Here is a 15,467-nt window from a genome sequence, read left to right on the forward strand (position 1 = left end):
GGTACTAAGGAGTCTGTGAAGACAGAGAGTGTTATCCATGGAAGCAAAGAGGAGAATGTATGAGAGTATAGTGGTATCAATGGGTAGTGAGTGTTGCAACAAGAATACTGGAGGAAGTGGAGATGTCGTGTCTGAGGGCAATGTGCAGCGTGAACATAATCCAGAGAATCCATAGCTTGGAGATTAGGAGGTGCAGGGATTTCTAAAAGTATTATTCAGAGGGCAAAGGAAGGGTTACTGAGAGGATGGAACAAAATAGAATGACTTGGAAGGCATATAAATCTGTAGTGGAAGGAAGGTGAGGTAGGGGTCATCCTAGGAAAGGTTGGAGGGAGGGGGTAAAAGAAGTTTTGTGTGAAGGGCTTGGACCTCCAGCAAGCGTGCATGAGCATGTTAGATAGGAGCAAGTGGAAACAAATAGTTTTTATGACTTGATATGCTGTTGGAGTGTGAGCAAAGTAACATTTATGAAGGGATTCAGGGAAGCTGGTTACCCAGACTTGAGTCCTGTGGGTGGGAAGTACAGTGCCTGCACTCTGAAGGAGGGGTGTTAATATGTTGCAGTTTTTTAACTGTAGTATAGGCATGCCTCTGGCAAGACAGTGATGGTGTGAATATTAAAGAAAGTGTTTCTTCTTTTTTGGGTCACCCTGCCTCAGTGGAGAATGCCCAGTGTGTTCATAAAAAATAAAAATGTAAGTTTTTCAGGATGAAATTCATACTGCAGTATATTCCACAAAAGTTAAAACTTTATTTTTATCTTTTATATTCCGCCCTGATTACAAACACAAATGTTATGTCATTTAGATCAATAATAATGCTAAAAGGAAAACTGTCTTGAGAAAATGCTAAAATGACATTTAAAAAAATACTTTGGTAATTGGAGTAAAATCATACTTGAATTGAAAAATCAAAACTTTTCACAACCCCTTTCATAATATAAAAAGAAAAATATTGTTTATTTAAAGGATCCGTCAAGATGCAGAACTGCGAGAGCCTGCATAACAGCGCTCCTACCAATGAACATAAAGCAAGATTTCTTTAAAAGTAGACACAGTATATGGCAAGTTAAGGTAAGAAATTGTAAATAACTATCAATACACTAACACACTGGTTAAATAAATGATATTAATAGTGGCAGTATTTCTTAAGTGTGTGTATCACAAGAGAATACTAGGTTCCTTGTATTTTATTACATGCAACATTTAGCCAAAATTAGGATTAAAAAAATGCTGTATCTGCCAAATTGAAAACAAAAAAAAATTATACTGAGCTATTACTACAAGTTATACTGTAAATTAATAATTCAATAATAATGGTAACTGGAAGCACTGTACAACAGAACTGACAAATAAAACAAAATTTTGAAAAATTGATACAGCATTGGATAAAATGAAGTACATAATGGAGTACATTAATATACTGTAATAGATGATTCCAGTATTTCTACCTCTTATGTGGTGATGGTCTATGCATATACTAGAGTATTTTGATTTCCACTCTCATGTATGATTCTTTTGGATACCACAAGGTGAAAAGATCATGCAAACTAAAAAGTCAAACAAAATCCTGTAAACTGAAATAAAGCATATCATGCAGTTATGTCACAAACACTTTTCTTGTATATAATACCCAATCACTCAATGGGCAAAATACAGTGCTTAATAATTCAATAAAAAATTCTGGTAATGACAAGACTGTATTTCAGTTCATTTTACACAATTTTTTTTTCAGTGTTTATCACTAACAGCTGTAGATTTTCTTAATGTTTAAACAAACAGATACTATAATTATGCTCCTGGAATACTGTAGTTAAAAAAACGGGAAAAAGGGCACATACGATTTACAATATCAAAATTATCGAAAATTCAAAACAATTCCTTAAAATAAAACATGATTGTATCACTTAAAACCTGTTGCCTGCATTCCTGCAAATTCTTGAGTGCTAATGTTCAAACTTCTGTATATTCTGTCAAACTGAAAAAAGAAGAAGGTAAGAATTAAAAAAAAAAAAAAGTTGCAGAAACATAAACAACACAAAGTTGAGCAAGATTTAGAGACACTCCTTTAATGAGTTTGCCTTGTAAAATATCTACCTTGAAAGCATGCCTTAACATTTTCAAAACACGAATACATTTGGTAAAACCCTAATCGATAAAAATGTTTATTAACCCTTTAACAGTGGGAGACCCTGGAAAAAAATTTCCTGTGTGTAGGGGAAAATTTTGAAAAAAAAAAAAAAAAAATTCTTACAGATCAATAGTTTGTTTTTCTGAATCAAATAAGACTAAAATAAATAAATAAAAATAAATAAATAAATAAATAATTAATACATATATATACACACACAGTTTGGAGGGATATACAGGGGAACCTCTACTCGCGAGTGTGTCCATGTGCGAGTTTTTCCAAATACGAGCAGTCGATGGGTCGATTTTTTGCTTTCATACGCGAGCAAAATTTCCACAAGCGAGCAGACCTCAAGGCAGGTTCCTTGACACTGGTGAGGGGCTCTTGCTCTTGATCTTGGGAATTGTATCTCATTTGTTTGTTGGACTATCTTATTGAAACTTGGGCAATGTATGATGGAAAGATGCTTCTTAATGTACACCAAAAATTAAAGAAATCTAAGCATAAATAATGGAGTTCACTTCCCAGCAATTAGCCACTCCTTAGTGGTAATTTCGAATGGTTTTTATGGTTGTATTCTCGTTTTCTTGGTCTCATTTGATAGAATGGAAGATATATTACAGAAATAGATATGATTTTTATTTATTCAGGAAACGTTTCGCCAAACAGTGGCTTCATCAGTCCAATACAAAGAGGAAGGCATAAGGAGAGGAGTAGTATGAGGTAATCAGTCCCTCAGCCTGGAGTCGATGTGTTCAGTCCATCAATCTTGTAGAATGTACAGCATAGGGCCGTAGACGTGGCTTATATACTGTAGAGAGGCGAGGTGAAGCAGGCGGAGGCGGGGTCATAGTGGTACCATCCACTAGTGAAAGTAGGTCTTCGTCCAAAGATTGAACAAGTGTTGAAGAATTCTTTGTAACAAGATCCCATGATGCTGCAGTGTCTGACAGTTGTGATGAATGGTTTGAAAAACCGACAATCTTCATGATTTTTATTGCTTTCATGATGAAAAGTACCTTGAAATAGAGCTCAACCTAGGAGAAATATTCCATTGCTTGGCTTGCGGTTGTGGCCGCCTCCACCTGTTACATAATGACATATTTTATTCATTCTAGAGTATATATCGTGCTTCTATGTTATTAATATTGTCTGTTACGTCATATTAGAAGAACTGTGATATATAAATAAGCCGTATAGATGATATTAGCGAAATTATTCATGAAGTATTTTGCCCAGTCTCCAGACAAACTCTCCTCCACCGCCCATACCACTACATGAATGACATATTTTATTCATTCTAGAGTATATATCATGTTTCTATGTTATTTATATTGTTTATTATGTCATATTAGATGAAGTGAGATAGATAAACAAGCAGTAGAGTTGATATTAGCGAAATTATTTAAGTACAGAATTCCACTGGAACGGATTAATTGCATTTCAATTAATTTCAATGAGGAAAACAGAGGTAGAGGTAGAGGTTCCACTGTATTGTGTAATTTTTTTATGTATATACTTCTAAACTGTTGTATTTCGGGCACCTCTGCAAAAACAGTGATTATGTGTGAGTGAGGTGAAAGTGTTGAATGATGATGAAAGTATTTTCTTTTTGGGGATTTTCTTTCTTTTTGGGTCACCCTGTCTCGGTGGGAGACGGCCGACGTTGAAAAAAAAAATATATATATATACTATTTTTTTTTATTATCACACTGGCCGATTCCCACCAAGGCAGGGTGGCCCGAAAAAGAAAAACTTTCACCATCATTCACTCCATCACTGTCTTGCCAGAAGGGTGCTTTACACTACAGTTTTTAAACTGCAACATTAACACCCCTCCTTCAGAGTGCAGGCACTGTACTTCCCATCTCCAGGACTCAAGTCCGGCCTGCCGGTTTCCCTGAATCCCTTCATAAATGTTACTTTGCTCACACTCCAACAGCACGTCAAGTATTAAAAACCATTTGTCTCCATTCACTCCTATCAAACACGCTCACGCATGCCTGCTGGAAGTCCAAGCCCCTCGCACACAAAACCTCCTTGACCCCCTCCCTCCAACCTTTCCTAGGCCGACCCCTACCGCGCCTTCCTTCCACTACAGACTGATACACTCTTGAAGTCATTCTGTTTCGCTCCATTCTCTCTACATGTCCGAACCACCTCAACAACCCTTCCTCAGCCCTCTGGACAACAGTTTTGGTAATCCCGCACCTCCTCCTAACTTCCAAACTACGAATTCTCTGCATTATATTCACACCACACATTGCCCTCAGACATGACAACTCCACTGCCTCCAGCCTTCTCCTCGCTGCAACATTCATCACCCACGCTTCACACCCATATAAGAGCGTTGGTAAAACTATACTCTCATACATTCCCCTCTTTGCCTCCAAGGACAAAGTTCTTTGTCTCCACAGACTCCTAAGTGCACCACTCACTCTTTTTCCCTCATCAATTCTATGATTCACCTCATCTTTCATAGACCCATCCGCTGACACGTCCACTCCCAAATATCTGAATACGTTCACCTCCTCCATACTCTCTCCCTCCAATCTGATATCCAATCTTTCATCACCTAATCTTTTTGTTATCCTCATAACCTTACTCTTTCCTGTATTCACCTTTAATTTTCTTCTTTTGCACACCCTACCAAATTCATCCACCAATCTCTGCAACTTCTCTTCAGAATCTCCCAAGAGCACAGTGTCATCAGCAAAGAGCAGCTGTGACAACTCCCACTTTGTGTGTGATTCTTTATCTTTTAACTCCACACCTCTTGCCAAGACCCTCGTATTTACTTTTCTTACAACCCCATCTATAAATATATTAAACAACCACGGTGACATCACACATCCTTGTCTAAGGCCTACTTTTACTGGGAAAAAATTTCCCTCTTTCCTACACACTCTAACTTGAGCCTCACTATCCTCGTAAAAACTCTTCACTGCTTTCAGTAACCTACCTCCTACACCATACACTTGCAACATCTGCCACATTGCCCCCCTATCCACCCTGTCATACACGTTTTCCAAATCCATAAATGCCACAAAGACCTCTTTAGCCTTATCTAAATACTGTTCACTTATATGTTTCACTGTAAACACCTGGTCCACACACCCCCTACCTTTCCTAAAGCCTCCTTGTTCATCTGCTATCCTATTCTCCGTCTTACTCTTAATTCTTTCAATTATAACTCTACCATACACTTTACCAGGTATACTCAACAGACTTATCCCCCTATAATTTTTGCACTCTCTTTTATCCCCTTTGCCTTTATACAAAGGAACTATGCATGCTCTCTGCCAATCCCTAGGTACCTTACCCTCTTCCATACATTTATTAAATAATTGCACCAACCACTCCACAACTATATCCCCACCTGCTTTTAACATTTCTATCTTTATCCCATCAATCCCGGCTGCCTTACCCCCTTTCATTTTACCTACTGCCTCACGAACTTCCCCCACACTCACAACTGGCTCTTCCTCACTCCTACAAGATGTTATTCCTCCTTGCCCTATACACGAAATCACAGCTTCCCTATCTTCATCAACATTTAACAATTCCTCAAAATATTCCCTCCATCTTCCCAATACCTCTAACTCTCCATTTAATAACTCTCCTCTCCTATTTTTAACTGACAAATCCATTTGTACTCTAGCAGCGTATATGGAGAGTAAAAGAAAGGTGAAGAGAGTGGTGAGAGAGTGCAAAAGGAGAGCAGATGATAGAATGGGAGAGGCACTGTCAAGAAATTTTAATGAAAATAAGAAAAAATTTTGGAGTGAGTTAAACAAGTTAAGAAAGCCTAGGGAAAGTATGGATTTGTCAGTTAAAAACAGAGTAGGGGAGTTAGTAGATGGGGAGAGGGAGGTATTAGGTAGATGGCGAGAATATTTTGAGGAACTTTTAAATGTTGAGGAAGAAAGGAAGGTGGTAATTTCATGCACTGGCCAGGGAGGTATACCATCTTTTAGGAGTGAAGAAGAGCAGAATGTAAGTGTGGTGGAGGTACGTGAGGCATTACATAGAATGAAAGGGGGTAAAGCAGCTGGAACTTATGGGATCATGACAGAAATGTTAAAAGCAGGGGGGGATATAGTGTTGGAGTGGTTGGTACTTTTGTTTAATAAATGTATGAAAGAGGGGAAGGTACCTAGGGATTGGCAGAGAGCATGTATAGTCCCTTTATATAAAGGGAAAGGGGACAAAAGAGAATGTAAAAATTATAGAGGAATAAGTTTACTGAGTATACCAGGAAAAGTATACGGTAGGGTTATAATTGAAAGAATTAGAGGTAAGACAGAATGTAGGATTGCGGATGAGCAGGGAGGCTTCAGAGTGGGTAGGGGATGTGTAGATCAAGTGTTTACATTGAAGCATATATGTGAACAGTATTTAGATAAAGGTAGGGAAGTTTTTATTGCATTTATGGATTTAGAAAAGGCATATGATAGAGTGGATAGAGAAGCAATGTGGCAGATGTTGCAAGTATATGGAATAGGTGGTAAGTTACTAAATGCTGTAAAGAGCTTTTATGAGGATAGTGAGGCTTGGGTTAGGGTGTGTAGAAGAGAGGGAGACTACTTCCCAGTAAAAGTAGGACTTAGACAGGGATGTGTAATGTCACCATGGTTGTTTAATATATTTATAGATGGGGTTGTAAAAGAAGTAAATGCTAGGGTGTTCGGGAGAGGGGTGGGATTAAATTATGAGGAATCAAATTCAAAATGGGAATTGACACAGTTACTTTTTGCTGATGATACTGTGCTTATGGGAGATTCTAAAGAAAAATTACAAAGGCTAGTGGATGAGTTTGAGAATGTGTGTAAAGGTAGAAAGTTGAAAGTGAACATAGAAAAGAGTAAGGTGATGAGGGTATCAAATGATTTAAAGAAAAATTGGATATCAAATTGGGGAGGAGGAGTATGGAAGAAGTGAATGTTTTCAGATACTTGGGAGTTGACGTGTCGGCGGATGGATTTATGAAGGATGAGGTTAATCATAGAATTGATGAGGGAAAAAAGGTGAGTGGTGCGTTGAGGTATATGTGGAGTCAAAAAACATTATCTATGGAGGCAAAGAAGGGAATGTATGAAAGTATAGTAGTACCAACACTCTTATATGGATGTGAAGCTTGGGTGGTAAATGCAGCAGCGAGGAGACGGTTGGAGGCAGTGGAGATGTCCTGTCTAAGGGCAATGTGTGGTGTAAATATGCAGAAAATTCGGAGTGTGGAAATTAGGAGAAGATGTGGAGTTAATAAAAGCATTAGTCAGAGGGCAGAAGAGGGGTTGTTGAGGTGGTTTGGTCATTTAGAAAGAATGGATCAAAGTAGAATGACATGGAAAGCATATAAATCTATAGGGGAAGGAAGGAGGGGTAGGGGTCGTCCTCGAAAGGGTTGGAAAGAGGGGGTAAAGGAGGTTTTGTGGGCGAGGGGCTTGGATTTCCAGCAAGCGTGCATGAGCGTGTTAGATAGGAGTGAATGGAAACGAATGATACTTGGAACCTGACGATCTGTTGGAGTGTGAGCAGGGTAATATTTAGTGAAGGGATTCAGGGAAACCAGTTATTTTCATATAGTCGGACTTGAGTCCTGGAAATGGGAAGTACAATGCCTGCACTTTAAAGGAGGGGTTTGGGATATTGGCAGTTTGGAGGGATATGTTGTGTATCTTTATACGTATATGCTTCTAAACTGTTGTATTCTGAGCACCTCTGCAAAAGCAGTGATAATGTGTGAGTGTGGTGAAAGTGTTGAATGATGATAAATGTATTTTCTTTTTGGGGATTTTCTTTCTTTTTTGGGTCACCCTGCCTCGGTGGGAGACGGCCGACTTGTTGAAAAAAAAAAAAAAAAAAAATTATTGTTCCTTGATAATGTGAGTAGTCACAAAAGCGCTTGGAATTTCTCTATTCTTTCACAGTGGTTGTTTTGCATATTCTGAAATCACCTGTTTACTGTGATCTTATTGCATTAATGGATACCACACGACTCTTGAGTCTGAGTGAGCGGCAGTCGCTGATGTTGCCATAAGCGGTTCACTTTCCGTCAACTTCACACCTGTATATCTTGGTAAGTGGTGATTGCAAAAAGTTTTTTTCTTTTAAAACAATCAGGAAAATATTTTGGTAAGAAAAACTTTTTTTTTTTTTTTTTTTAATATTTTTCAACACAGGATCAGAGGTCTCAACAATGAAAGGGTTAAAAGTAATGAACATCATAATTAATAAATAATACTCCAATGCAAACATACCTGTGATCACAGTGAACTGATATAAAGTCCGTGTTTTCAAGAAGTAACTGAAGGCGATTACTGTAACCTCGCTCCTGAGCTTCTCTTTTTGACAAATCTATGTAATTTGTGCTGTAGGTGCCATTCAGATTGAAATCTTCATGATTTCTGTGTTTTTCCCATACTGACTCTAGAGCTTCTCTCAGATTAAGTGCCCATGGGGATCCTAAATTAATATTTTCACCTTCAACATCAGAAAACTGTTCAGATGACTCACTTAAATACCTCTCCCTTTCCATGCAACAGCCTGAATCCCAAGTGTCTCCCAAATTAAGAGATTCTTTGTCTGGGTCAGTAAGGCTTGGGGGTTGGCTGCTATCCTCAGAGCTCTGAGGTCTTTGGCTAAAAGTGAGACTAATTGCAGAGTCTGAAGTATCATACAGAAAAACTTTAGATTTAGTATCTTTCTTTTTGCTTGTGACATTGTCCTCATTTTCAATATGATTAAGGAATGCTGTTTTAAGACAAGGAGACTTGAAGTTTCTGATTAATTTAGTTGTATTTTTATGATGAGGTGAAGTGGAGTTCAGACCATTTTCATGTGAGTATATAATGCAATTACTTGTTTTATTTCCTTGCTCAGGAACCTGGAGACTAACTCTTCCACAAGCTGTAATAGCATCATCTTCACTCTCTTGATCACACAGTGACAAATCCTGTAATCTTTGGACATAGTCTGAGTTGTTTGGTGGCATATTTATACTCTGTGCCTGGGATTCGTCAGGGTTTTTTCTCCTTCCAGTTGTACCTTCATACACTTGAGAGGGACAAGAGCCATCTGGTTGGTGCACACTTGTTATTTCGCTATGTTTTCCATCAATGGTCATATCTGTGGGATGAATCTGAACATCCGGGAAAACAGATGGTCCAGTTTCTGCTATACATCTATCAATATCCACATATTCTAAGTCCAGACCAAGGAGATGGTCTTTTCTCGCAATGTCTACTTCATCATCCAATTGGCAGACAACAGCACTTAGAGGAACAAATACTTCCCCATAATCTGAAAAAAAAAAATTTTTTTTTTTTACAAAACGCCAATTTTCATGAAAGCAAATATATCCTTAACTAGTTGATCTGTTGAGGTCTATGCTGGCAACTGGGTAGAGTATGACAAAATGTTCCTAACAGTATAATAAACATGAACTTACTGAAGGTCAAAGGATGCCTAGTTCATGAGTTACATAATATCTGATGTTACAACCATCATGTAAAATGAAAACCAGAGGCAGTTGTTTCAAGTTGTCCAAGTCTGACCAAAATGTCATCGTAAACTCCTCTCTTCTAGGTGTGGGTTATTTGTGTTTTGTTCCAGTCACAGTATTGTGCTTTTTTTTGTTATTTATAATTATTATTATACTGTACTCACAATAAAGAGGCAAACAGCAAGAAACAAACTTACCAGGTGGCCAGAGTGTAATAGTTACTCCGAGAGGACTGGCAGTAGTAACTTCAGACGTATACCATCCATCTTCAGCAATCTTTTTGGAAGATTCAACTTTATTTTCAGGAATTATTTTTTCATTGATGCTGGTAATGGATGATCCCTGTAGATGATGCTGAGGGACACTTGAACTTCTTGACGGATATTTACAATGGCCAAAGTAGACAACAGTGCCTATGCGATCACCTTGAACCAAAACTGTACTTCCCTGTGGCAACAGTAATCCATCTCTGTGGATAAAAATAATGGACTAATCAGAAAAGGACTATATGAAAATCTGTTAAATCAGAATATTACAAAACAGCAAACAGCAGCACTAAAGTACTCTACTGTACACCTAATAGTGTACACACAACTTACATGTACACAATTACTACAAAAAAAAAAAAATGAAAATAAAGGATTTAAATACAAGTTCATAGCTGATTTTTGGGATTAGGTCAGGGGTTTCAAATAGAGTTACTCCTTCTTTAGTTCTATCAATAATGTTGAAGGATAAGTTATGGCAGGAAAAGAGGAAATATAAATGCATAAATTCAAGAATTATATGGTGTAAAATAAGGGTTGGATGTGAAAAGTGGGTTACAGTAAGTGTTTATGCACCTGGAGAAGAAAGAAGTGTAGAGAGAGAGAGAGAGAGAGACTTTGGGAATTGTCGAATGAGTACGTGGAGAGTTTTGAACCAAGTGAGAGAGTACTTGTTGTTGGGGATCTCAGTGCTAAAGTGGGTAAAAATGTTGTGGAGGGAGTAGTAGGTAAATTTGGGGTGCCAGGGATAAATGAAAATGGGGAGGCTATGTGTAGAAAAAGGTTTGGTAATAAGTAATACATATTTTATGAAAAAGAGGATAAATAAGTATACAAGGTATGATATAGCACATAATAAAGGTAGTTTGTTAGATTATGTATTGCTGGATAAAAGGTTGATGGGTAGGCTTCAGGATGTACATGTTTATAGAGGGGATCATTATTTAGTTGTAGCTACAGTTAGAGTAAGAGGTAGATGGGACAAAAGGAGAGTGGCAACAGCAAGTAAGAGAGAGGTGAAAGTGTATAAACTAAGGGAGGAGGAAGTTAGGGTGAGATATAAGCAAGTATTGGCAGAAAGGTGGGCTAATGCAAGTATGAGTAGTGGGGGAAGGGGTTGAAGAGGGTTGGGATAGTTTTAAAAATGCAGTATTAGAATGAGGGGCAGAAGTTTGTGGCTATAGGAGGGTGGGTGCAGGAGGAAAGAGAAGTGATTGGTGGAATGAAGTAAAGGGTATGATAAAAAGAGAAAAAGGTAGCTTATGAGAGGTTTCTACAAAGCAGAAATGTTGTAAGAAGAGCAGAGTATATGGAGAGTAAAAAAAAATGGTGAAGAGAGTGGTGAGTCCAAAAAAGAAATTTTGCTGAAATTAATAAAATTTTTTGGAGTGAGGTGAACAAGTTAAGAAAGCCTAGGGAATGAATGGATTTGTCAGTTAAAAACAGAGTAGGGGAATTAGTAGATGGGGAACTGGAGGTATTGGGTAGATGGCGGAAATATTTTTGAGGAACTTTTAAATGTCAGGGAGGTATAACATCTTTTAGGAGTGAAGAGGAGCAGGATGTGTGTGTGGGGGAGGTGCATGAGGCATTACAGTGATTATGTATGAGTGAGGTGAAAGTGTTGAATGATGATGAAAGTATTTTCTTTTTGGGGATTTTCTTTCTTTTTGGGTCACCCTGCCTTGGTGGGAGATGGCCAACTTGTTGAAAAAAAAAAAGTCTTATGTTTCAAAATATTGTACTATACATGCAAGTGCTTCAGATAACAATTAAGTAGGCAGAATATACTGAGATAACACTTACTTTGTGGTGAGAATATAAAGGTGAGAGTTTGGGTCTGCAGCCAAGTGTGCGCACACTACACACTCACAACCAGAAAGGGGGTGTGGTGCATACAACTCCTCTTGATTGCTCCATAACTAGCCAGTACAAACAATGACACAAGTAGGATCACTAAATAAATTAAACATTTTATTATTTTATTATTTATTATCACACTGGCCGATTCCCACCAAGGCAGGGTGGCCCGAAAAAGAAAAACTTTCACCATCATTCACTCCATCACTGTCTTGCCAGAAGGGTGCTTTACACTACAGTTTTTAAACTGCAACATTAACACCCCTCCTTCAGAGTGCAGGCACTGTACTTCCCATCTCCAGGACTCAAGTCCGGCCTGCCGGTTTCCCTGAATCCCTTCATAAATGTTACTTTGCTCACACTCCAACAGCACGTCAAGTATTAAAAACCATTTGTCTCCATTCACTCCTATCAAACACGCTCACGCATGCCTGCTGGAAGTCCAAGCCCCTCGCACACAAAACCTCCTTGACCCCCTCCCTCCAACCTTTCCTAGGCCGACCCCTACCCCGCCTTCCTTCCACTACAGACTGATACACTCTTGAAGTCATTCCGTTTCGCTCCATTCTCTCTACATGTCCGAACCACCTCAACAACCCTTCCTCAGCCCTCTGGACAACAGTTTTGGTAATCCCGCACCTCCTCCTAACTTCCAAACTACGAATTCTCTGCATTATATTCACAACACACATTGCCCTCAGACATGACATCTCCACTGCCTCCAGCCTTCTCCTCGCTGCAACATTCATCACCCATGCTTCACACCCATATAAGAGCGTTGGTAAAACTATACTCTCATACATTCCCCTCTTTGCCTCCAAGGACAAAGTTCTTTGTCTCCACAGACTCCTAAGTGCACCACTCACTCTTTTTCCCTCATCAATTCTATGATTCACCTCATCTTTCATAGACCCATCTCCGGACACGTCCACTCCCAAATATCTGAATATGTTCACCTCCTCCATACTCTCTCCCTCCAATCTGATATTCAATCTTTCATCACCTAATCTTTTTGTTATCCTCATAACCTTACTCTTTCCTGTATTCACCTTTAATTTTCTTCTTTTGCACACCCTACCAAATTCATCCACCAATCTCTGCAACTTCTCTTCAGAATCTCCCAAGAGCACAGTGTCATCAGCAAAGAGCAGCTGTGACAACTCCCACTTTGTGTGTGATTCTTTATCTTTTAACTCCACGCCTCTTGCCAAGACCCTCGCATTTACTTCTCTTACAACCCCATCTATAAATATATTAAACAACCACAGTGACATCACACATCCTTGTCTAAGGCCTACTTTTACTGGGAAAAAATTTCCCTCTTTCCTACATACTCTAACTTGAGCCTCACTATCCTCGTAAAAACTCTTCACTGCTTTCAGTAACCTACCTCCTACACCATACACTTGCAACATCTGCCACATTACCCCCCTATCCACCCTGTCATACGCCTTTTCCAAATCCATAAATGCCACAAAGACCTCTTTAGCCTTATCTAAATACTGTTCACTTATATGTTTCACTGTAAACACCTGGTCCACACACCCCCTACCTTTCCTAAAGCCTCCTTGTTCATCAATTAAACATTTAACATATTTTTATAGCAGTTTGTTAAACTAATTATTGAGCTCTTATGAGATACACCAAGAGTTTCACTTATGGCATAAATATTAAAGACAGGCAGATGACTGCTTGTACAACAAATTCTGAAATTAAGCAAATTACATCAGAACATCACAATTAGTAAGAGACCAAATAAGAAAAATTTTGCAATTTTCATCTCTTGACATAGATACTGAAAAAACATATGGTTCCTATAAAACTGATACAGTTGTCTGCAGTCAACTCAATATGACTTCCATACCTCATTAGACATGTCTGGCATGGCAGCATCCTTGAGACTAGAGTCACTGAGGGTGGACTCTGGAAGATTATCTTCCAGATGAGCTTCACTGCCCTGCAGCACATTTGTTAGTTTCCGTGCTAGAAGTTTTACTGCATCACTCTCTGTAAACAGCTACCAAACATAAGCCAATTGAAAGGGCCTAATACATCAATTGCTGTACAGAACTAGTTTCCCAATTCAAACTGTTCAAAACATATAAGAATAACGCAAGAAAATTCTTTTCGTAACTCTCAATATAATTCTGAATGTATATCCTTAATTTTCATGTGGCATTAAATATGTATAAGACACTTATCCACATCATCTACTAATGAAAAACCTCTCACTTATTTAACGTAAAGAGTTTGTGAACATAATAATTAAGATAGTATATGTGGAGAAGGGGACATTAGAAATAGTACCTGTATTTGCAGGAGTAAGGCATGGTGTTGGTGAAGAGTAGACCTCAGCAACAGTCACTATACAGGATCCGCTGCTAGTCCTGCTGCTGGAACCCCGCCGCTCTAGACTGTTGGTGCTGCTTCTATGACTACTACTACTGCTCAGTGTCCCTACTGACACACCCTGACATGTCAAAGTGATTAATATAAAGTTGTTTACTGGATTTTAGTTTATATTTACTTTGACAATTTTCTCTTCCTTTACTGGAAATACATGTTATTACATGGTGCACCTTAAGCTTCAGGACTTTTTGGAGATCTGATCTTAAAGAGAGGTAAAATTTGAGGTGTTGCTGTCCTAAGTAATTAATCAAACTAGTAAGTGAACAAAATATTTCTTTTATAAAGTTTTGCTTTTAACAAGTCGGCCATCTCCCACCGAGGCAGGTGACCCAAAAAGAAAGAAAATCCCCAAAAAGAAAATACTTTTATCATCATTCAACACCTACACCTCACTCACATATAATCACTGTTTTTGTAGAGGTGCTCAGAACACAACAGTTTAGAAGCATATACGTATAAAGATACACAACATACCCCTCCAAATCGCTAATATCCCGAGCCCCTCCTTTAGAGTGCAGGCATTGTACTTCCCATTTCCAGGACTCAAGTCTGGCTATATAAAAATAACCGGTTAAATAAATGCTGATGATAAATTAAACTCACTGACATAATATATTTAATTACTGCTGACCTGCATGCTGGAGATGAAATGCAAAGTCTCAGGAAGTATTCATAATTTCCTGTAAGTATAAGGAGGCTTACCTGTTTATTCATATTGGAACGTCGAACACGTCGTAAGCTGATAGTGCTATACTTCTTCCTCATAAAGCTTGATGGGGGAGGACTGCGACCAATGTTGAGGCTGCGTGATGAAGCATAACCCTGGCCTTGTAGGAATGATGTCTTTCTCTCACCAGGTTTTTGTATATGTGAAACACAGTCAGGAATAGCTGCACTTGATCTTACTTTTTCTTGGCGTTGCATTTGCTTGCAACTATCGCATTTATCCCTAACACCCACACTTCTATCATCAGTAGTCTGGTAACCATTATTAATATTTTGGTTTTCACATCTGGAAAGTTTGAGTGAACTTGCAATAAAGGTTGGAGGGGCCGACCCACATCTCTGTGATGAGGGGGATTCAAGTAAACTATGAGTGTCTGCAACATGCTTGGGAGAGGTGCAATGACATGCCACACACACGTCAGGAGAGCTGCTCTTCTCATATGCTGTAATTTTCTTTTCTAATTCAGCTACATTTTGTTGCAGTCTGTAACATATTTTTTTTTTACAATACTGCACATGTAGAGAAACAGACTTCAAAATTTAAAGACCTCTGGGATCAAGAGGTCATTTAG

At 38.6% G+C, this 15,467-nt stretch overlaps 1 protein-coding gene across 2 annotated transcripts in view; it reads right to left on the reverse strand.

Moving 5' to 3' along the window:
- Positions 1 to 729: 729 nt before the first annotated feature.
- Positions 730 to 15,467, reverse strand: part of LOC128700005 (uncharacterized) — a 22,336-nt gene continuing 7,598 nt past the window's right edge. The window contains exons 3-9 of one of the 2 annotated variants that reach the window (XM_053792890.2): positions 14,872 to 15,181; positions 14,068 to 14,230; positions 13,625 to 13,767; positions 11,707 to 11,822; positions 9,832 to 10,103; positions 8,391 to 9,432; positions 730 to 1,977 (exon numbers count right to left, since the gene is read on the reverse strand). In XM_053792890.2, coding sequence (XP_053648865.1) covers positions 1,953 to 1,977; positions 8,391 to 9,432; positions 9,832 to 10,103; positions 11,707 to 11,822; positions 13,625 to 13,767; positions 14,068 to 14,230; positions 14,872 to 15,181 — 2,071 coding nt within the window. In that variant the 3' untranslated portion in view covers positions 730 to 1,952. Of the gene's footprint in view, positions 1,978 to 8,390; positions 9,433 to 9,831; positions 10,104 to 11,706; positions 11,823 to 13,624; positions 13,768 to 14,067; positions 14,231 to 14,871; positions 15,380 to 15,467 lie in introns of both variants that reach the window. The other variant, XM_053792889.2, reaches the window with a different exon arrangement.

The sequence above is a fragment of the Cherax quadricarinatus genome, chromosome 64 (assembly GCF_038502225.1).
Source record: "Cherax quadricarinatus isolate ZL_2023a chromosome 64, ASM3850222v1, whole genome shotgun sequence".
Classification (NCBI taxonomy): domain Eukaryota; kingdom Metazoa; phylum Arthropoda; class Malacostraca; order Decapoda; family Parastacidae; genus Cherax; species Cherax quadricarinatus.